General features: G+C 62.1%; 1 protein-coding gene across 1 annotated transcript; it reads right to left on the bottom strand.

The window, feature by feature from the left end:
• Nucleotides 1-1,834: 1,834 nt before the first annotated feature.
• On the bottom strand, nucleotides 1,835-22,369 carry SETD1B (SET domain containing 1B, histone lysine methyltransferase). Its single transcript, XM_087828734.1, has 17 exons — nucleotides 22,287-22,369; nucleotides 21,589-21,773; nucleotides 21,261-21,359; nucleotides 20,343-20,613; nucleotides 18,255-18,367; nucleotides 16,195-17,439; nucleotides 11,418-12,227; nucleotides 10,759-11,020; nucleotides 10,332-10,651; nucleotides 10,157-10,253; nucleotides 9,123-9,611; nucleotides 6,603-7,856; nucleotides 5,562-5,728; nucleotides 4,388-4,519; nucleotides 4,180-4,299; nucleotides 3,959-4,096; nucleotides 1,835-3,594 (listed from the first exon to the last, which is right to left on the bottom strand). Exons 2-17 carry the CDS (start codon nucleotides 21,757-21,759, stop codon nucleotides 3,421-3,423), a joined length of 5,862 nt encoding a protein of 1,953 aa, XP_087684860.1. The 5' UTR covers nucleotides 21,760-21,773; nucleotides 22,287-22,369; the 3' UTR covers nucleotides 1,835-3,420.
• Nucleotides 22,370-22,385: the final 16 nt, after the last annotated feature.

Genomic DNA, 22,385 nt, shown 5'->3' with positions numbered 1-22,385 from the left:
CCACCTGGCATCTCCCCCCTCCCCATTCCAACCTGGTCTGCCCTGTGCATGCAGACGTCTTGGTTGGGCTCCCTTTTTGGTCCCCACCACAGAACCAGTGAGGGAAGGACTTATCCCGTGGGACCGGGTGATTTGAAGAGTAAGGGAGCCGGAGAACCATCAGACTTGGTAGCCAAGGGGAAAGGAGAAGTCCAGGATTTTACAGGTTTTGAGCCTGGGAGTAGGGGGGGCAGGTTCAAGAGAGACGATGAAAGAAACTCAGATTTTGTGTTTCCCTTGTGTGCCCAGTGCTGGACCTGCAAGGCCCTGCAGCGACGGCCTCAGCCTCCCCCTCCCCCGCACAGTACCTTTCAGACCTTATTTCCTCCCCCCTCAGAGGCAGCTTTGCAGGCCTCCTTGCCGGTGTTCAATACATCAGGTGGGATCCTGCCTCAGGGCCTTGGCACTGACTGTTCCTTCTGCCTGGAATGCCTTTCCCCCAAGGGTCCAAGGAAATAATGGACCCATGCTCTGGCCCAGTAGCTCAACTGGTTGGTGCATTGTCTCGATATGACAAAGTCTTGCGGGTTCGATCCCCAGTTAGGGCACATACAGGACTCAACCAATGAATGCATAAAATGTGGAACAGCAAATCCATGTTTCTCCCTCTCTCTCTCTCAAGTCAATTAAAAAAAAAAAATCTCTGTGGGCCCCTTAGTCACCTATTTTACCAGCCCCCCCCCAAAGGCAGACAAGAGCACTGCCTCCTTAAACATTCAACATTTTTTAGTTCTAGTGACGGCAACAGGACCTTGTGTGTAGTATCCTTAATTGCAGACTATTAGCAGCGTTAGATACCTAAGGTTTTAAGAAAGGTTCTGGAAGGAAAACTTTAAAAAGCTGCGACTCAAGAGTTTAAGGCCTGCGGTCCTGAGTGGACCCCAGCTCCCCCCCTCCCTCTGCCCCCCCCCGCAGCAGGGTGCGCCCCCAACAGAAAGAAAGGAGAGAGGGAGAGGGAGAGAGGAGAGCAAGAGAGACGGCGTATCTGTAAGAAAAGTCAGTATATTTATGGTTTGCTTTATAAAAGTTACTATAATACAATGGTACATAGTATTGAATTCACAAAAATATGAACAAATATTTACAGCAAGACACACCCACAACGGAAACACTTCTCTTCAAAACAAGTTCCATTCGGACGGAGCCTAGATGCCCAGACAGCCCTAAAATTGATGGGTTCCCTTCTCGGCGGGAGGAGGGGGCAGGGAGGGGGGGGCAGGGGGGGAAGGGCAGAAACCCCCAACTTTTCCAAAGCAAAGACCTTGGGAATGAAACTGAAAATGGTTCAATGAAAATGAACCGTTGAAAGAAAAAAAACAAACAAAAAAAAAACCCACAAAAAATGAGCCAACACATTTCTGGAAACGGCAAACCATTCCAGGGGCGGGCGGGGGTTCCTGGGGACCTGGGGTCGGGGAGGGCAAGGTGAGGGCCGAGGCCGGCCCAGGCTCCAGCTGCCCCACAGCCCCCCTCATGCCTTTGCGGGGGGGAAGGGGCAGAACAGCAAAGACAGCCCCTTGGGGGCTGCATGAGTAACTTAAATCGGCCATCTCCACGAGCTACGCGTTCCCTCGTGCGCAAAATAAATATTTCCTCGGTTGCACGCCTGGGCAGAAAACCGCAAACGGGAGAGAGAAGGTCGCCGCTGTGCCCAGGCCGCCCCTCTGTGTCCGTAATGCCGCCGGCTTCTAGAAAACCGCAGCACGGTCTCAAACAGAGAGGGCGTGGGGTGAAGAAATTAAAAAAACAAAAACAAAAACACAACAAAACCACCAACGACAAAAAAAAAAAAAAAAAAAGAAAAAATAACAATTCTTTGTACAGAATTTACATTAACAAGCTTGACACAAGCTGAGATACCAGAGGCCCGTCGCGGGGCGGGGGGCCCACGGGCGCTCTCCCGACGGCGAGGAGGAGTCCTGGTCACAACAGTCACTTTCCGTAAGTTATTTACACGCCTGTTCTGTGTTCTGGGGTGCAGGAGGGGAGGGTTCGTGGGGGGGGGGTTCTGTTTTGTTTTTTTTGTGTTTTTTTTTTTGGAAGTACAAAGAAATCAGCAAAAAAGTCTTCCCACGTGTTTCTACAAGAAACAATGTTCCCGAGAAAAAGTCCTTGACGGCGGCCTATGTACAGAGGTCGGTTCGTAACCTCGAAAACCTACCCCCCCCTTCCGTTTGATTTTATACACGCACAAAACACAAAAGCACGGACGTAAACCCTGAAGAGGGTGCCGGGAAGGGGGGGGGGTAAAAATAAAAAAGAAAGACAACCTGTCAGGTTTAGATCCGAGTTTTAAAATCTTTCCCAAGATTTTCCTTTCTCTGGGAGAAGTCATCTCAATCCAAAAATAAATTAGGCTCTTGACATTGTGGGGCAAGGGGGCCGCTGGCAGGGCGAGGCGGGGGGCGGGCGGGGGGCGGGCAGGAGAAGCTTATACACGAAAAATCCCACCCGCGGACGCGGTCAGACACCCGTAGTGGGGAGACTAGGGACCCCGCCGGCCCGGGGGGGCCCTCCGCTCGCCCCTGAAGGCGGGGACAGGGGAGAGTAGACGGGAGACCCTTCCCAGGGCCCCACCGGCCCACGCTGGGGCCTCCTGGAGGGTCCCCCGTTGCTGGCATTCGAATGAGAAAGTAAACATTGAACCCAAGATTTGGGGGGGGTGGCAGAGAGAGCCCAGAGGGGACATTCCTGCCCGGGACCAGCTTGGCTCCACCAGGGTCTGCGGGGGAAACGGCCCCCCAGGCTGCTGGGGGAGGGGGAGCCCGGGGTGGGGGTCTGTAGGAGGGTCTTCTCACTGGGCCCACGGGTGGGGGGGCTTCCATAGTGTTCTGAGGTCAAAGCCGCCTGGCTGGACCCCCTCCTCTCTCTGCAGCACCTGGCCCAGCGCCCTGGTTGGGGGGGGTCTGGAACATGGGCCAACCCGCCGTCAAACCGAGGCCTCTGCAGCCCCCGCCGGGGGTCCCCGCTCTCTGATTCTGCCTTCACATTTCAACGGTTAAAATGTCTTTTCTCGTGACAAGAAAGGAAATAAAGACAAAAAACAACGTAGCAGCATTCACGGGAAGGAGCCGGGAGGGAGAGACGGGGGGGCGGGAGGGCGACACAGGAACAGGGAAGTTCATGTTGGAGCCGTACGCAGACCCTCGAGGGAGCAGTTTAAGGAAGGACGCGACGGACGCAGGCTGACAGACAGAGAAGCCCTTTCCCACCGAGGGGCTGGAGCCGGGGTCCTGGGGGTAGTGTTGGGGCGCCAGGCCCTGACGTGGCCGCTGGGTAAAGGACAGCACCTGAAATGGGGGCGGGGCCGGGCCCCAGGGCCCCGGGGTCCCCACTGGGAGCCCCGGGCAACGGCCGACGTCCCCCTGCCGGGCGCCGGGCCTAGTTGAGGGTCCCCCGGCAGTTCTCGGAGCTGCAGAGGCAGGGGATCTTGACGTCCTCGATGGGGAACTTGTAGTCATAGGTGATCTCCTCGTTGACGTTGATGTGCTGCTTCGAGTAGATGACGATCTTCTTCTGCGACTCCACCGTGATCACCTTGGCGTAGCAGTTGGGCTGTGGGCCAGGAGGGAGGGGAGGGTGAGCTGGGGACCCCCGGGCGCCCCAATGCAGCCCGCCACCACCAAAGGCCCACAAACTCGGCTCCTCAGTCACGCAACCACGATTCAAGGCTCGTCACTGCATCCGTGGACAGCAGGGACCCAGAGCCTTCCCAGCACCCCCCCAGGATGTGCCCACCAAGGCACAGAGAGAGCCCAGCACAGGCGGGAAGGAACCCCACCATCACCAGCGGAACGAGCCCTTCCCGAGCCCCTTTTGTCTCATGCCCATTGCACAGACGGGAAGACTGATGCTCAGAGGAGAAAGGCTGCCTGGGCGAGGCCCCCCCTCCCCCCCCCCCGCCCCGGGCGCCACTCACGTTGCAGCTGTGGTTGATGAAGCGAGCAAAGTTGCCGCACTTGGTGGCGTCGATGATGGTGTCATGGTCCACCCGGAACATGTAGCTGCTCCCGATGCCCTCGTCTTCGTAGCGTTTCTCCCGCATGTCTGCGATCACCTGGCCGGGGAAGAAAACACCTCGGTAGGGCCGGGCCACTCCTGCCCCCCGGCCCCCCCCCCGGGGCCCAGGGCAGCGCCTACCTGGCGGATGTTCTGGCCCACGTACTCGATGACCATCTCGTCGGCCGCGATGGGCTCCATGGCGAACAGGCCCCAGTCGTGAATGTGGCTCTTGCAGAACTTGAGCTTTTTCTTCCGGAACTGAGGGCAGGGAGAGGGGAGGAGAGGTGAGGGCCCCGGTCGCGGGTCCCGGGCCACCCTGGCTGTCCCGACAGGGCCCCGGCCTCACCTTGAGCTGGTTGAACTTGAGCAGGTCGCTGTCGCAGCTGCCGGTGAAGGAGGACAACAGGCGGCGTTGCTCTGACCGCCGCTCCGAGCCGGCCCGGGTGGAGGCATGCGGCTGGGCCGGGATGCTCATGCCCTGCCGAGGCGGCGGGCGACAGGTCAGGAAAGGGGCGCGGGTGCCTGGGGGAGCTGGCCCCGCGGACCATGCTACCCGCGTCCCCGTCACGCCCTTGGCAACCCCACGCTAAGCTCTGGGTCTCTGTTGCCCCAGCAGTCAACTCTCTCCCCAGCAGCCAGTGTTGAGCTTTGACAGTTACAGACGGAACCGTGTCACCCTCGTCTCCTCCCCTCAAAACCCTCCTGTGGCTTGTGGCCACATACAGAACGCACACCTAACCTCGTCACCGCAGCCTCCAAGGCCCGGGTGACCTGGTCTCTGTCTCTGGCTACAGCTGGCCTTTCCTTTCCCACCCACGGAGTCCCTCCCTGCCCCAGGGCCTTTGCACAGGCCGTCATCTCCACGTGGGACCGACTGGACCCAGTGAATCCAATTTAACTTTTTCCTGGTCTTTCTGGGCTTCTCTGTGGGTCTCTCCCAGTTGCCCCCGGGGCTTGTTTCTTTGCTTGATCCAGGTCTGGCTCAGAGGCCGCCTGCGCTGACCCCCCGGCTCACCAATCTGAAACCTCCTCTCCTGTTTTCTTGACACAGCACTTTCCCCATCCTATTTGTTCACTCGACTGTTTCCTAACCCCCGTTAAAACGCAAGTTTCGCCCTGGCTGATGTGGCTCAGTTGGCTGGGAGTCATCCCGTGCCCGGGCAGGTTGCAGGTTCGATTCCCAGTCAGGCCATGTGCCTGGGTTTTGGGCTCAATCCAGGGGCAGGGGCATGCAGGAGGCAGCCAATCGATGATCTGCGCTCATATTAATGCCACTCTCTCTCTCTGAAAAGTCAACATAGAAATAGATAAAAAGGAGTAACAGAAACGCAGCCTGGCTCTGCTCACACCCAATTAAAACAACTCAGAGGCTCTCCGCTGCCCACCCCTCACCTCACCTCACCGCTGAGCAACCAGGTAACGCCCTCTGCGTGCCGGCCCCTCTGGCTCTACAACCCCTCAACCTGCCTGCACCCCACCCGGGAGCACCCCTGCGTCCAGGCACCCGACTTCGGAGGTACCTGGGTGTCTGTGGGGGGCTCGTCTGTGCTGGCGCGAGTGTTGTTGAGGTATCTGATCTTGTCCTTCTTGTCGATGGTGTAGAAACCCTCGCTGCGGGCACAGCCTGTCACGTGCTCGGGGATGTCATCCTCTCGCTTCTTTTTCTTGGCTGAAGAGAGGCTGGTGGGTGGGCGTGGGTCAAGGGCCACGTGGACACTGATGGCAAGTCCCTCCCGAGACCATCCCACCAGCCCAGCCTCCCCACCCTCAGCCCACTGCCCAGGAGGCTACGGTACCAGCTCCCCTGCCCACAACCACACCGCCTGGCCCGCCGGCCGCCTCCACCGGCGGCTAGAACGCCCGTCAGGAGCACCCGGCTGCACGGCCCTGGGTGCGTTTTACAGCGACCCACTTTCTACCTCAGTTACCCCATCTGCAAATCGGGTTCACAGTGGTGCCTCTCTGGGTGATGACCTGTGCTCAGGGTGCCCGGCAGGGTTCCCGACACGGAGCAAGCGCTCAGTACGTGAGTTTAGTACAACCGGGGAGACGACAGCCGGCCCAACCTCAAAACGCTGTAATTAGCGGCCGACCGCCAGGGGGGCACTGTGGTGAGGAGCCCACATTCTGGAGCCAGCCTGGCCTGGGTTCAAATGTCAGCGCCGCTACTCGGCAGCTGTGTGACTTTGGGCAGGTTGCTTCGCCTTTCTGAGCCTTCGTTTCTCCGCACATAAAACGGGAATAACAGTCCCGCCTCCCTGGGCTCTGGGGAGGATGACGTTAGATTACGGGAGCCCTCGGTCAGTTTCCGCCAAGGTCTCGCCGCACAACACACGTTATCACGTTCGGCCCCGAGACCTGCCGACCCTGGGCCGGGCTGGGCCGGGCAGAGAGGGCACTTCTGGGAGCGCCAGCCCTGACTCCGCACGGGCACAGACACTGCCGACCTGCGCTCTCGCCTTCACGGGCATCACGGGAGATGCGACTCGGGGTGGGGGAGGATGCCCGGTACTAGGCCGTGTGGCTCTCCCGCCCGCCCGCCCGCCCCGCCGGCAGGATATAGGGATGGTAGACCCAGAGCGTGTCGTTGAGCCAGTCCATGCCATTGTCCTGCTGCAGCAGCCGCTCGTAGGTGACACACAGGAAGCGGATGTCCTCCTCGTCGATGCCGCCGTTCCAGATGTCGTACAGGATGGTCATCTCCTCAAACTCCGTCCGGGGCCGGAAGAGGGGCTGCGGCGGCGAGCGCTCGGGCGAGGCTGAGGTCGCCAGGTCCTCGTGGCGCTTCTTAGGCGGCCGGCGCCAGGTCCCCGGCGCCTTGGCCAGGTCCATGAACTCCTCGGTGACGTCGTCACGCCCGCGAGGACCCGGGGGGATGGCCTCGGACAGCCACTGGTTCTCCAGCTCCTTGAAGGGCAGCTTGGTGGGCTCCGCCGGGGGTGGAGGCGGGCGTGGGGGAGGCTGGGGGGGCAGGGGGGGCGGGGGGGCCGGGATCCCCGTGTTCCGAAAGTCCAGGGTCACAGCCCGGGGGTCGTGGGTGCTGGGAAAGACGGGGGTCTGCGGCTGGCCCGGCAGAAGCAGAAGCTCCCTGCCAAGGGCGGCGCCCCCCGGGGGGCGGATCAAGGACCCATCCAAGGAGAGCATGGCCGGTGGGGACCGCCGGGGCCGGCCCGGCTTCCTCTTAATGGGGGTCGGGCAGGCGGCCAGGGGGGTGGGGAGCAGGGGTGGCAGCTGGGCAGGGGCCCGGGCCTGGGGCCGCAGGACAGGTACTGGCAACGCCAGGGGCAGGGGCAGGGGCAGGGGCAGGGGGAGCGGCAGGCCCGTCTCCAGGAGCACCTGGGAGGGCAGCGGGCCGGGCCGCTCGTCGCGCCGGGCGGCCGGGAGCGGGCAGATGGGCAGGAGCAGGGGCCCGCCGGGCTCGGGGAAGGTGGGCGTGAAGCTGAAGTCCCGGCCGGGCGTCCTCGGGAGGCCCCCGCTGCCCAGGCTGGGGGACTGGGACGGGTAGGAGAAGGGGCTGCCGGGCACCTGCGGGGAGCTCAGCGACAGGCTGCTGCTGCCCCCCGACAGGGGGGGCTCCCCGCCCGGGGTGGCCGGCACCGTCTCCGTGCTCTGCGACTTGGCCAGGCTGCCACAGAGGCTTGGAGTACGCGGGGGCTTCTCCTCGGGGGGAGGCTCCAGGGGGACAGGGAGGTGCGGGGGGTCTGGGGTCTCGGGCGGCGGGCTGGGCGGCCGGGGGGGCCGAGGCGGCGGCAACGGGGGCTGCAGGGGCAAGGAGAGCAGCCTGGGGGGCTCGGGCTTCGCTTCCGGGTCCTCCCCTGCAGAGACGGGCGAAACCCGGCCAGTTATTAGTTGGTTCAAACACCTCTCGGCGCCCTATTTCTTCTGCCCCACTATGCGCTCGATGCCTGACTGACTCATAGCCCCGAGTTCCCTGAGATTCCTCTGGGTATAAACGCCATCCCCCCGAAGCTAAACCACCAGAGGACTGCTCGGCATCCAGCCCAATGTCAGGTACACGGACGGTGCCTAATAAATGATGAAGTAAATTAGAGGAGGAGACATGGTTGCTGGCCTTTGACACTGTCTTTAGAACAGTGTTCCAGTGAACAGGGAACGTTCTGTGAACCAAGAAAATGGGCTCTGCTGTGGAATAAAATCCAAGCAGGACTTGTCAGAGCCTTCAAGGTTTTCTCCGAGCATTTATTTCCATTGTCACGTTACACATCTTCTAACTTACCAGCTGTTACCTATCACCCTGCCCTAGAATGTAAGCTCCACTACGGCAAATATTTCTGTCTGTTTGGTCCACTGTTGCATTGCTAGTACCTAGAACAGTGCTGGGGAAGCAACAAGGCCTTAATAAACTACTTGTGACGATACTTAGAGCTCCGTGGTTCTGTAGCCAAGTAGCACCGAACGAGACACAATGTAGCAGGTTTCTTTCCTGAAGGGACTCATCAGAGCTACAACTAACCACAAGTGGCTGAGTTTAGATGAATTAAAATTAAGTAACATTACAAACTCAGTTCCACAGAGCTACTCATGCATCAAGTGCTCTTATAACATTGTGTCTAGTGGCTGCAGTTACTGGGCAGGGCTGAGAGCGAAGGAACGATCGTTTCCTATCGTTTCTACCACTGTGTCACAGCAACGTCACAGCCTTTAATATGCTCTGTGCGGCTCCATCAAGACAGTGGGGGGCCTGGTGACCACGGCGGTGCTCACCTGCCCCAACATCCCAAAGCCCCCCCTACCCACCTGTCGCTAAAACGACCACGCATGGCCTGCCCCTCTTTTTGGGGAGCATCTCGTAGGACTAATGGGCCAGGGATGAATCTGTGAGGAAGCACCGGCACTGGGGAACGGTGACAGCAGGGGTCCCCTCTGGGGAACTAACAGGCGTCAGGCTCTGTGCTGGCAGATTATACGCCCTCCCGCTGACCTCGTGGCGGAGGCGTTGCCCATCGACCCCATTTTACAGGTGAGGCAACGAAGGCTTGGGAAGGTGGCGTGATTTACCCAAAGGAGGCGGCACGTCCTGCCTCTGTCCCCACCTCCCTCCCCGGGGCGGCGGGAGTTACCTCGGGTGGGCTCCGGGGATGCCGGGAGGGGGGCCTCCGTCTCTTTTGCAGGGGGCTCTGGAGACAGTTCCCTGGCCCCTTCCCGGTTCGGACCTGGCTCCTTGGGGGGCTCTTTGCAACCAGCCAGCTCTTTCGCACCCACGGGCGGGGGCGGCTCCTCCAGCGTGGGGGTCCGCTCCCGGGGGGCCTCGTCCTCAGCTTCGATGTCCACTTCCTCTTCGGTGCCCAAGGGCTCCGTCTCGGGTGGCCTCGGGGCCGCCCCCTCCTCAAAGCCCTCGTCGGGCGCGGCGGGGGCCATGCTCTCGTCCGTGGCTGCCTCCTCCTCTTCCTCCCCGGCCTCCAGCTCCGCATCGTCCGCGGAGGACTCGCACTCAGACTCGGACTCAGACTCGGACTCGGACTCGGAGCTCGATTCAAACTCGGAGGACTCGGAGCTCTCGCTGGAGGAGCCAGCGCCAGTCTTGCCGGAGGCGATGCTCGCGGTCTCCTCTGGGCAGGGGACACAGGCGGGGAGCCTCCCGTCACCTGCTGCGCCCCGACCAGGCGCTTCCCCGGGGGGCTCCAGCAGGTGACCCCTGGCCTGACAGTGGCCCTCGGAAATATGGGGTGTCTGTGTGAACTGGGCACCGTTTTTTTTTAAAAATCGAGGTTAAATCCATGTAACAGAAAACGGGCCATTTTCAGGCAGGCGCCTCAGTGGTATTTAGCGCATTTGCAACGTGTACAGCCGCCACCCGTCTGGTTCCAAAACACTGTCACGGGCTCCAGATGACACCTGCCCCCCTTTGCCCTGCGCCCCTTCGCCCCCTTCCCGCAGGCGCCCACGAGTCCGCCCGCTTCCCGCTCGAGCCCTGACCCGCTCCGGGCATTTTACACAAACAGGAGCGCGGGATCCATCGAGCGCGTGTTTTAACGCGTTCACGTCTCAAAGGCAAGAAACTGGGCCCGTGAAGAATGGGGGACTCATGCTCGGGCTCTGCCGGCCGCACAGGGACCCCGGGCCGGGCCGGGCGGCCACAGCCCGCCCCACTCACCGCCATCCGAGTCCCCTTCGTCCTGGTCACTCGCCTCGGACGCGGCCAGGTCTTCGTCGTCGCTCTTGGAGCCGTCCCCACCGTCACTGTCCTCGCCCTGGCGGGCAGGTGGGCGGGTGAGCGGCGAGGCCCCCGGCCCCCGCCCGGCCCCGGGGCTCCCCGGCCCTGGCGGTACCTTGTCCGACGTGGATGAGGATGAGGAGGAGGAGGCCTGGCTCCGGGGGGCGCCCTCCCCCGGCACCCCCTCCTCCTCTGTGCTGTCCCGCTCCTCCTTGTCGGAGGCCGAGGAGGAGGGCGAGCTGGTGGAGGACCCCGAGGAAGCGGACGCCGAGGACGAGGAGGAGGCCGAGGACGACTCCTTCCCGTCCTCCTCGCCGCCGCTGTCCAGCTCCAGGGGCCGGGCCGGCCGCCGCCGCACCCCCACGCCCTTGGGGTCCCGCTTGGCGAGCTCGCAGGGGGGGTCTGCCGTGTCCCGGTCCCGCTCCCGCTCTGACTCTGTGGGGAGGGAGGCGGTCAGAGCTGGGCGGGGAGGACACGAAGGGGGGGACCCAGGCCCCGGCGGGAGGTGACACGGGGGGTGAAGGGGGGGGCCCCCCACAAACCTTCATCTTCCTCATCAACGGAGGCTGAGGGCCGCAGCCGCTTCTGGTCCCCGGACGAGGCTGCGTCCGGCGGCTCCTTCCTCTTGACCTTGAAGGACGGCAGGCGGATGGCCCCGCGCAGCCCGATGCCCAGGCCCAGGCCCTCGTAGCCCAGGCCCTCGCCCTTGCTCCACGACTCCAGAAGGCACGAGGTGATGCGGTCCTTGGGCTTCGGCCGGTCCTCGTCCTTGTGCTCACCTGACTTCACGGGGGTCAGGGAGGCCTGCGGCGAGGGGGGGGGACGGTCACCACCGCGACGGCCCTGCCGGGGAGCCCGCCGGGTGGCCCCCGAGAGGCCGGCCGGCCTCCCTCCAGCAGCGGGCGCCGCAGGGCAACGGGTCACTTCCTGCTGCTGGGCCCACCGCTCAGGCCACCCCCGGGGCTCTCTGCCTCCCTGAGCCTCAGCTTCCTCGCCTGCCCAGCAGACTCCTCCAGCCGCCCGCGTCAGAGCTGTCGGGACCCTCGGGGCTACAGCTCACGAGGACGTGCAAGTAACACTCGCACGGCCCTACGCGGGGACGTGGGCCGCAGTGCTCCCAGCGACGTGTCTTGGGAGGAGAGAGGGTGCCCGCCGGGGCCTGCTCACCCGTGACCCCGGGCGCCCTGCGCCCTGCGCCCACCTTGGCCATCCGCTCCTTCTTGTCCCACCACTCGTCAAAGGCCCGGAAGGCCACCACTTCCACCATCTTGCGGTTCAGGTCACGCTTCATGATGGCCTTAAGCTCTTTGAGCACCACCAGCAGGACGCCATCCACGGTGGCCTTGTGCGGGTCCTCCTGGCGCGGCATGTAGCCCGGCGGCGGCACCGACGGGTCGAACTTGGGCAGGGGCGGCCAGGGCTGCCCGCGACCCGGGCCCGAGGTGCTCAGGGAGAAGGGGCTCCGGTAGGGGGGCAGGTTGACAAACTGCAGCCCGGCCGCAGCGGCCATGAAGGGCGGGTAGGGGCAGGCGCCCTGGCCCGTCATCAGGCGGCTCAGCATCTGCGTTTGCATCTGGAAGGACATGGGCATGCCGCCCCACTGGCCGCCCAGCACGTGGCTCATGTCCACCTGCATCATGGGGAACAGCCCAGGCGGGAAGGGTGGCAGAGGTGGCAGGATTGGCGGGGGCGGGACCCCGGGGGGCGCCGGCAGGGGCGGCGGGGGCACCGTCACCGCCGGGTGGGCCGGGGGCGGCGGGGGCGGGGGCGGGGGCAGAGGGGGGGGCATGGGGAAGCCCGGCTGCGGCGGGGGCGGGGGCGGGGGCGGGGGCAGTGGTGGGAAGCCGGGGGGCGGGGGCAGCGGCAGGTTCGGGGCCAGCACGGAGGGGCCTCCCACGGCCGCTGACCCCGGGGTCACCACCATGGGCTTGGGGCAGTCGGCACTGGTGATGGGGGCCGAGGGCATCTCGTCGTCTGAGATTTCCATGTCCTCGCCCGAGGACTGCTGGCCCTGGGGAGAAAAGGGAGATGGCAGTGAGCAGGTGTCTGGGAGGCCGAGCCCCAGAGCCCCCTTCCAAACACCGGACGGGGGGGGGGGGGGAGAGCGGCCTCCCGCAAGGCTGAATTCTACCGTTCCGGTCCTGGTCCCCCCCCCTTCCCAGCCATGCGGCTTTCGCAAGTCACTTAGCCTCTCAAGGCCTCAGTTTCCCTGTTTCCACAATGGGCACCTCAGCACCCGCTCGTGGGGTTACCATGAGGATTCAGTCATTTTTCAAACGCTGACTCGGCACTGTCCCAGGCGCCGGCCACATGCCAGAGAAAACCCCTGCTCTTCGAGGGCTGACCGTCTCAAGGGAACCGGCAGAGGGTCACCAGGGCCAGCCATGAAATCTAGAGTCTGTCCAGGAGGAGAAGCAAGCCGGGAGGGGCGACGGGGCGAGACGGGAGAGCAGGGTCTGTTTCAGTGGGAGACCTTCGGCCTCCGTCTGTATTCGGAGACGTGACACTAATCGCTGACACCTCCACAAGCATTTCCTGTGTGCCAGGCACCTTCCTAAGCGCTTTACACACATTATCTCAGTTAATCCTCAGAGGAACCCTACGAAGCACGTCTGTTATCTCCATTTTTACCGAGAAGGAAATCAGAACGGAGAGAGCTTAAGTAACTTGCTCAAGGCCACACAGCCAGCAAGAGATGGAGGCGGGATCTGAACCAGAACCGGCTCCCCGGCCTGCGCTCCCAGCCAGCGTGCTGGGGAGGCCGGGTTGACAGGACTACGTAAATACGAGGTATGTCTTTTATTTTTTTCCTTAACTATTCTTTCCGCCCAGTCTCATGACTGCACATTTAGTATGGGCCAGTGTGGGGCTGAGTCTCATTTCTTATTTTTTTTTTTAAAGTTATCTTTTAAACTGAATTTATCAGCGTGATGTTGGTTAATAAAATTACATAGTTTCGGGCGTGCAAGTCTGTAATACGTCATCGGTACATTGTGTTGCGTGTTCCTGCAAGTTTCCTCCCATCATCATCTGTGTGTCCCCCCCTCCTACCTCCCCTCCGCCCCCTTCCCTCTGGCAATCACCACACTGCCGTCTGTGTCTGAGTTTTTAGGGGTTTTGTTGTTGCTGTTGTTGTTTTTGCTTAATCCCTTCATCTTTTTCACCCAGCCCCCCAACTCCTCTCCCCCCGACAGCTCTCAGTCTGTTCTCTGCATCTATGAGTCTCTTTCTGTTTTGTTTGTTAGTTTATTTTGCTCATTCGATCCCACATGTAAGTGAAATCACACGGCATTTGTCTCTCTGACTGGCCTATTTCACTTAACGTAACATCCTCCAGGTGCATCTGTGCTGTCGCAAAAGGCAAGATTTCCTTTGTGTTTGTTTTTTCACAGCTGCATAGTATTCCGCCGCATAAATTTACCGTGGCTTTTTTGCCCACTCATCTACTTAGGGGCACTCGGGCTGCTTCCAAATCTCGGCTATTGCAAACAACGCCGCAGCGAACATACGAGCTTCATTTCTTATCTGCTCTGTAACCCTGCAAGGCAGGGCTCTACGCCAGTCCCTCTGGACAGCTGAGGAAACACTCAAGAGAGTTGAAAGCCACTGGCCCGGGAGGCAGAGCCAGCCATAAACTGCGCTGGGGCTCAAGCCCCAGGATGCCTGCCCAGTGACGGGGCTGTCTGTTGGAATCCAGGGACCTGGTGCCCGGTGAACAGGGGAGTCGAGGATGACCCCCAGCTCTAAAATGGGCCAGGGGCCACTTTACATTGGGAGACAGGGGCAAAGCATGGAGGTCTGCACGGTGGAGGCGGAGCGAAAAGGAAAAGCAAGGGGAGGGAGGTAAAGGATGGGGCGACCCCCAGGCTCTTGTGCCAGGAGGAGAGGCGGGAAGGTGCCCTGGATGAGCCTGGCTGAGAAACAGCCTTTGTAGGTTTCAAGACGGAGGGGGCGGGGTCTGTGCAGACGGTAAGGTGGAGGTCAGCCTGCAGGCGAGGAAAGCCTAGAAGGAAAACTGGGGGAGCAGAGGACTACCCAGCCCGTGGCAGCAGCAGGAAGCTCTGGATTCTCCTAGGTCCCCCCGTCGCCCCTTCTCCCCCCCCTCCCCCGCCCTCCCAGGGCCCCCCGCACACGCACGTGCTGGTGCCGAGCCAGCGCGACCGGCAGGCGGCCTGTTACCGGGGACAGTGCCCGAGATCAGCCCTGGACAGCGCCCGGCCAGCCGGCGCAGCGAGCAGAGGGTTAACCCGGCCGGGGCCGGCCAATCACAGGGAGACCGGCCCTGCGCTCCGGCCCCGCCCCGCCTCCCGGGGCGCCTGAGGGTGAGGACCGGGGGGAACCGCCCCGGCCCCGGCCCGCCCCAACCCACGCAGCGCCTGGAGCTCCCCTCGCTTAGGCCCCGACGGCGCGAGGCTGCTGCCCCGGGCTTCCCATTTCACTGACAACGAAACTGAGACTCAGAGAGGGAAAGTGCCTTCCCCAAGGTCGCATCACCGGGGGGTGACAGCTGGGGCTCGGGGCGCAAGGCCCGGAGCCTGAAGCAAGGGAGGCTCCCCTCCGCCGCCAGCGGGCCCCCTGCGCTGCCCTCCAGCCGCGGCTGGGACCCCCCGGTTCATCCGAGGAGCCGGTGCTGCTCTCCCGCCTGCCAGCAGGGGGCGCCCGAGCGCCAGCCTGGAGGTTATCGGCGCTGCCAGGCTCTCCTGGGCTAAGGTCCTGAGGCAGCCCGCACCCCACCTCTCCGGGCCTGTCTCCCCCGCTTCCCTACAGTGACAAGGTGGGACAGCCCAATCCCTCCGACTACTCTGCCCCTCTCTGCCCTGGCCCAGCTGGTCAACAGGGTAAACACCCGCTACCCCAGGCAGCAGAGAGGGAGGGAAGGGAGAATGGGGGGGGGGGGGGGCAGCCCACCACCTCTGCACACCTGTCATCTCTCCCCCTGCTTGGACCCCTTGGCACCTGAAACCAATTCCCCAGAACTGCCTGGAGGCCCCCTGGAGCCCCAGACACCTGCGGTCCCCTCCTGGGCAGGCCAAGTTCTTCTCTGTTCCTCCCTGAGGCAGCCAAACCGGCCTAATCAAAGGGCCTGGGAAGGGGGGACCCTCCTCCCCGCCGCCCACAGGGGCACTGAGCTCTGTCTATGCCCCTGGCTGCTCATGCCCATCGGGCCCACAGGTTCCAACGCAGGTCTCCAGGAGGGCTGGGGCAGGTGCCTGGGCCAGGAAGGGGGGAGGAGTGGAGTCAAGGAAAATGACCTCATCCCCACCTCCAGGGAAATGCGGCAGGCAGCACCCCCCCCCCATTCCTGCAGCTGGAGGTTGGGGCAGTGAGACCCCGGGAGAGGGCCGAAGAATGAGGATCCGGCTCAGGCTGGACAACCTGGCCCGCTCTGGCTGTGGCCCTCCCCCTGGGCTAGCCCTTGACTCCTTCACTACTAGAGCCAGGGAAAGTGGGAGAAGGGAAACTGCAATGCCCTCCCTGCCTCCCTGCCTGCCGTGGTTCCCCATCTGTTCAGAAGGCACCAGGTTTGAGGAGAGTGCTCCAGAGCTCCCCCCTTCCCCCCAATCTTCCTGAGCCTCAGGACCAGCCACCCGACAGAGAAAGGGGCCCAGAACCATCACCACAACCCATACACTCTGGGATCTCAGCAAACGCCTACCGAAGATGAAGTCAGAACTGACCCCTAGGGAAAGTCCCGACGTCCCACACCTAACAAGGAGAGCAACAGAATGAGATCGCATTTCCCTTCTCTGCGTGGCTGCTAGGAAGCTCAGAGGCAAACCTGCGGCTCGATCACAGCCTGACGCTCTGTGTCCTCTTTATAGTCTCTATAGGTTGACCTGCTATCCTGGATGCCCTAGCAGTGTCCTTTCTATGTCTCAGCTAGTTTTCCAAGGAGATGGTTTCAGAGGGGTAAAGAGGGAGACACACCCGACAGACAAAACTGATCCCAAGACACAGATGGACAGACAGGGTGGTACCTCATCCATCTTCTCTGAGGTTGGGGTCCTGTCTCCAGCCAGGTCCAAGGCCACCTCAGCTGTCTGGCCCAGATGACCAGCAGGGTCCGGGGGGCCTGGCTCGGGTGGGGGCCGGGGCCCCAGCCCCAGGCCGAGGTCATCCTCATCATCTGAGTCCGGCAGCGGTGTAGGGCTAATGTCCTCCAGGCCAGTGCTGGAGGGGCGTGAGGATGGCGGTGTGGGGCCGCGGAAGCCCAGCTGGGAGTTCGTGCCAAAGGGGGCCAGCGGGGAAAGCTGGGAGGACGAGGAGGAGATGGGGCTGCCCTCCATCTGCAGCTCTGTGTCCGAGTCCTGCTCTGGGAGGAAGGGGAGCTTGGTGCGCTGCTCCTTCAGCAGCATCTCGATGCGCGAGTCCAGGCTGTTGTGGGGCTTCTCCAGCCCCGGGGGCGACGACTCCAGCGTTGGAGTGCCCGGACTGTCGCAGGGCTCGGGACTCCAGCCAAAGGTTGGCCGGACACCCAGCTCCATGCTGTTGGCATCGGGGGGCGGGGGGCCGGGGGGGGTGCCTGGCTTCTCCTTGGTCAGGGGCTCGGTGGGCGGCAGGGGCGGGGGCGCAGGTGCTCTCCGAAACTCCCCACTGTCACGGGCCCCAAAGGCGGCTGTGGTGGTGGTGGTGGGCTCCTCGGGGGGCGGGGGGAAAGGGGGCACCGGGGTCTGATAGGAGGAGAAAGCGGACTTGAATGTGACTCCAGACGCAGGGGTCGCTTGGGCAGGCGGTGGAGTGTGGGCAAACGTGGCTGAATCCTGCGGTTGGGCCTTGAATGGGGGGCCACCGCTGGTCCCGCTGCTGCTGACTGCCCCAAAAGGGAGGTCCACAGAACCCCTGAAGGTGGCTGTGGCCCCTGACAACACAGTAACCGCAGAAGTGTTGTGGACATAATGGTGCTCGTGGCGGCGGTTGTAGGCGTCCGTGAACTTGCTCTCATGGCGCCGGGCCTTGAAGGTCACCGTGGGGTCCTGGCCGAAGAGGTAGGAGGGTGTGGGCTGACGGCTGGAGTAACTGGAATCCTGTGAGAAGGGGGTGCCCAGGCGCGGCGTGAGCGGCGTGCCCTGTCCATAGGAGTTGGGGGTGTCCAGGCGACAGCTGGAGTAAGCAGTGTCCTGGGAGAAAGGTGTCCCACCACTGTTTGGGGTGACAGAGGATGAGCCAGAGCCACAGCCTGTAGACAGACCACCATCCTTGAGGCGCTTCAGGGCATCTGACAACTAGAGAGAAAGGGGGGGGGGTGAGATCACTGGGGTGGGGTGGGTGGACATGCAATGGAATGGGGCTCTTTTCCCTTCTCACTCTGGCTGCCGGGAGGCTCAGAGCCACACTGGTCGCTTTAGAACTACAACATAGTAAAAGTTGGGGGAGGGGGCAGATTGGGCAGAGGAGTGTCTGGATGGTCCTACCCTTCCTCTATTCTTGGGGTAGCCAATTATCCTCAAGGAACCTTAAGGCTTTTTCCTATTCCAGAGACAAGAGAAGCTCATGACATCTTGGTTTGAACTGGGATTTCCTTGCTGTCTCAGGCTGGCAGGAATCAAAGACCTTCCAGGAAGAACTATCTATGGTCTTGTGAGGGAGCGGCCTCCTATCGTTTTAAGGTTTAAACGTGCCTAATGAACAACCCAGCTGATCAGCGAGTAAACAAAGTCTCTTTATTCCAGAAAAGCTACTGCTGAGGGTGGCTGGGTTGATGCTGGGGAAGGGTTGGGAGGAGACTGTGCCTAGGTGAGGATGGTCCAGGTGCACGTCCTGGGAGGCAGCGACTGGGGAAGGAGCCAGTCTTGCTCTGGAAAGAGGAACCTGAACTCTGCTCTCCGGGAGCAGGTACATAGGATAGCGGATGCAGCCACGTTTCAGCATCTGCATGAAAAGCAGGCCCCAGGTGGGAACCCCCACCTGTGTGTGGCCAGGCTCCTTCCCCTCCCTAGGCCCTGGTGTCCAAAGCTGGAGATGGTGGCGTGGGGGTGGGGGCCACACCAGAGAGCTGGCGATGGAGGGAGGGCGGGGAGGCTGACGGTGATAAACCCACCTGCAGGGTCTCGTTCACGATGGGAGAGACAGCATCCAGCTCACCCACCGGGAGGGTCTGGGGTGTGTACCGGCCCGTGACCAACAGCTCATAAAACCGCATCCGGGTTTCCCCTGTGGAAGGACGAGAGAGGCAGGATTCAGCCAGGTTCCCGGATGGGGCAGCCCCCACAGGCTGGCTTCCCTGCGGGTCCCTTGTGCCTGAGACCCCAAGCCTGGGGAAGCTGAGCGACCATGACCAAGTTCTCGCCTCTCTCTACCTTTCTCAGGAGTCCTATCTGCTCAACGAAGCTGCTAAACGGCAGGCTTTTTCTCATCCTGAGACAGAATTGAATGCCTCCTGGGGCTGGGATTCCCCCAAATACAGAAGTGCCTCCCCCAACACAAAGCCCCTTCCTGTCACCTGGCTGTCACACCTGAGCACCCAAAGAAAGGGTCAGGTCTTCCCAGTCCTGTCCTTTTGCCTTCCCACTTAACAGCCAGGGCCTGGTAGCAAGTGGAGAAGAGGGGTGATGGTTTGTTGTTAACTATCCATCAATTAAACAGCTGTCTGGGGCTGGTCCCACTGAGCCCTGTCTGGTAACCTCTACCCCTCCCTGCAGAGGCCTCTACAGACCAGGGGCCCCAGATTACTGGTATTTATAGAGCCCTGTGAGGCAGCTGCTTACATATGCAAAGGAGACGCATTCCTTGAGCTTCACTTTACACTTTACCGGTCTCTTTCTTGAAATACAAACTTAGTTGGCAGCCTCTCAGGGCCCCCCTCTTTTTCTTTTTTTTTTTTTGGTGTTTTGTGTGGGGTTTTTTGCAGCAGAAATGAAATTTTGGTGAGAGCTGGCTGCTCCTTAGAATGGGAAGGGGCTCCACAGGACTGCAGCAGCCACCCAAGGGGGATGTAGATTTGAAAGACTCCGTATACCTGCCTCCCCACCCCTACTGGCAGATTTTTAAACTAGACCTGGGGTGGGGGGGGGTGGGGGGGACTGTGGCTTAGATAGGAACCTGGATGACTTGTGCCCCCAGGAGACTGAGAACTAGGTACAGCTCAGCAGAGCTCATGGGACAATGGAGCCCTCCCAGGACCAGTGCCCCCCCCCCCCCCAGCCCCCAGCAAGGTCTCAGACTCCCTTCATATGCATTCATTACGAAAACCAAAAAGAAAGGTTTAGATTTTTCTGTCCTGGGTTCCGTGTGCCCTGGTAGCTCACAACCCAACCCCACCCCACCCCCAAGCGGCCCACCTAAGCCCACCCACAGACCTCAAGGGGCCCGGGACCCAGTCTCAGGTGCTGGGTACTCTGAGGACTAGCCAGCCCTATCTGGGCACCTTCTATCTTTGTGGGAACTGGAGTGGTCACTAGCCCCTCCGGCCAGCACTCGGGAGGAGCCTCCGGAGCCTGCAGGGCGGGAGGTGTGGCCGCCCCAGCCCGCCTCTCCCAGCAGCCAGCAGGGAGTGCGCGCGGGGCAGGGAGGTGCTGCTGTCTCTTTAAGAGCGAGGAGGGAAGCCGGTGTCAACCCCGGAGCACCCGGCGCGGCCCGCCCCACGCTATCTGGAACATTATCAATGAAACCACACTCTGGGCCCAGATTGGTTCCCACTTCCAGGGGGAAGGGGTGGCCTGGGGGGAGGGGCGCCCTGGATCCCTGGAGGACTCTCTTTTAAGTTGAGGGACCCACTCCCGATGCATTTCAAGGCATCCTAGTGGCTCTCCCCCGGCCCCCCCTCCCACAAATAAACAAACGCAGACTCCTCCCCTCACGGAGGGCAACGCGGGGACCGTCTAAACCCAGGCCGCCAGGGCTCCCGAGGGGCTGGGGGAGCCTCCTGGTGGTCCCTAAGGGTGCAGCGGCCAAGGACCCGCACATTTGGTAAATTATAGCTTGTCTCCTAGCAACAGACAACACATTTAGCTCCATGTGACTCTATCCTCAGGAGGGGGGGCAAAAAAAAAACCCCACAACAACAACAACAAAGATTGTAGGGGGGCACCCCAGGAAGAGTGAGAGGGTCCCCAACACTGCTGGAGGGGCTCTGGGAGGGGAAGGTCTGGGGCTCCTCCCTGGGGCTCCCGAGCCGGCCTCCACTCACCTTTGGTATCCAGCTCCACGTGGATGATATTGCCCATAACCGAAGTGCTATGCAAGTGCTGAACCGCCTCCTTGGCTCCCCGGACCGTGGCAAAGACCACCTTGGCAATGCCCAAGTGCTTCTTGGTCTTGGGGTTGTACAAAATCTCCACCTCCTCCACTTCCCCATACTTCTTGCACATGTCCCTCAGGAAGTTTTCGCGGATGTTATCGTTCAGCTTGGCAAATGTCACCTGCTTCGGAGGCACCGGGCCCACGTAGAACTCATCGATCTGGCAGGAGACAAGGGGGGAGGGAGTTTGGAGAACACTGACATGGAAGGGAAAACACAACATTTCCCCACTGGCTTGCCCGTTGAAAACAATGAAGGGTAAAAAAAAAAAAAAAAAATTAAAAAAAAAAAATTGGAAAAAAAATGCACGCGGGCGGGCCCGGGAAGCGGAGGATTAAATCGTTTGGAACGTGGAAGTCCTCTGGGTTCGAAAGGAAAGGGGAAAAAGAAACAGTTTCTCTTTCCCCACACTCCCCCCCCCACACACATACACTCCAGCCTCCTTTCCCTGCAGTCGGGTCAGGGGCGACCCCTTGGGCTGGGAAGTTGTCCCTCTAAAGCCACAAGGCTGGGAAGGGGGGCGGGTCCCAGGGCCAAGCCCTCGGACTGGCAGGAGCCAGGTGGGGACCCGCAGCCCCCAGGACACTGTATCCCCACGTTGATTACAGTTTCACCGCAGTGTTATTCTGTTTACAGCAGCTCAGAGGGGACGCCCCTCTCGCGCAGCAACCTCCCCCCTCCCCGCCAAAACTTCCCAGCCGGGGACGGCGGGAACTCAGAATCCGGCTGGGCTCGGTCAGGACTGGCGTTATTTTCGAACTCGGGGAGGGGGAGGAGGGACAGCGGGCCAGGGGGGAGGGATCCTACTTTGAATTTGGGCACCGACAGCTCCAGCTCCTTGTTTTTGGTCCAGATCCCGACCACCCGGGGATCTTCGACAATTTCCACCGGGCGGTTGCTGGACATCTGTGGGGAGAGAGAAGGAGGGGGGGGGCGGGATGGGAGGGTTGGTCCCACTCCCCAGGGGCAGGGGCAGACCCCCCCTTCTCCGGGCACTTGTCAAACTCTAGGGCTGGGGACCCGGCTGACAGTTGGCCGGGTGGTCGGGACGGGGGTCCCCGGGCCACTCGGACCCTCCTCCCGGGGCACGGCTGGGGGTGGGTGGGGGCGGCGGGGAGGCGCGCCGGCTACTCACCGCCAGGCTGAAATGCTGCCCATCGTAGCGGTACAGTTTATGGTGTCCCTTTTTCAGAGCCGGGTCAATCATCAACTTGTAACTTCTCCAATGGTGGTTCCTCCTCTCGCCCGAAGGGCCGGGCTGCGGCGGGGGCTGCTGGTGGTGGTGGTGGGGGTGACTGTTCTCCATGCCGTTAACCCAACCTGAAAACCAGCAAGTTGTTGTCGTCTCCGCCGCGGCGGCGGCGGCGGCAGCGGCCGCTTCTACACACACGCGAAAGAATCCAATCGTCCAGCCCCCACCCCCTCCCACCTTACCAGCGCGCCCCGAAAGGCACTGTGTCTCGCTGGCTCCCCCCAAAAATAAGAATGGAGCGAGAGAATCACCCTTCCGGGAGAATCAGAAGCCCGCCCGCTCGGCCACCGTCTCGGGGCAGCAGCGAGGGGCTCCCGGGGGCCCCGGGGGCGGGCGGGCTGGGCCCCGGGCGCCGGGAGGACGCGGGCTCCGGCCCATGGTGCCCGCCCGGCCGCCCGGCGTGGCGCGCGCTCGCTCGGCCCAGCTCGGGCGCGGGGCTCGCGGCAGGCCTGGCGCCGCCCGCCCGCCCGTCCGCCCGCCCCGCTCGCCCCGCTCGCCCGCCCGGGGCCCCCGGGCCGGGGCTGGGGGCTCGGGCCGCCCGGCTGCCGGCCGCGGCCTCTCCCTCCCCGAGCCGCGCTTACATCCCCGCCGGGCGCCGGCCTCCCTGCGCCGCCAGCCAGTACATGGTGTCCCCCGCGGGAGCCGAGGCCGGGGCTGCCGGACGGGGGGCCGCGAGAGGG

Source organism: Miniopterus natalensis, chromosome 20, assembly GCF_054644295.1.
Source record: "Miniopterus natalensis isolate mMinNat1 chromosome 20, mMinNat1.hap1, whole genome shotgun sequence".
In the NCBI taxonomy this organism is placed as follows: Eukaryota; Metazoa; Chordata; class Mammalia; order Chiroptera; family Miniopteridae; genus Miniopterus; species Miniopterus natalensis.
This window is presented reverse-complemented; position numbering and strand designations above follow the sequence as displayed.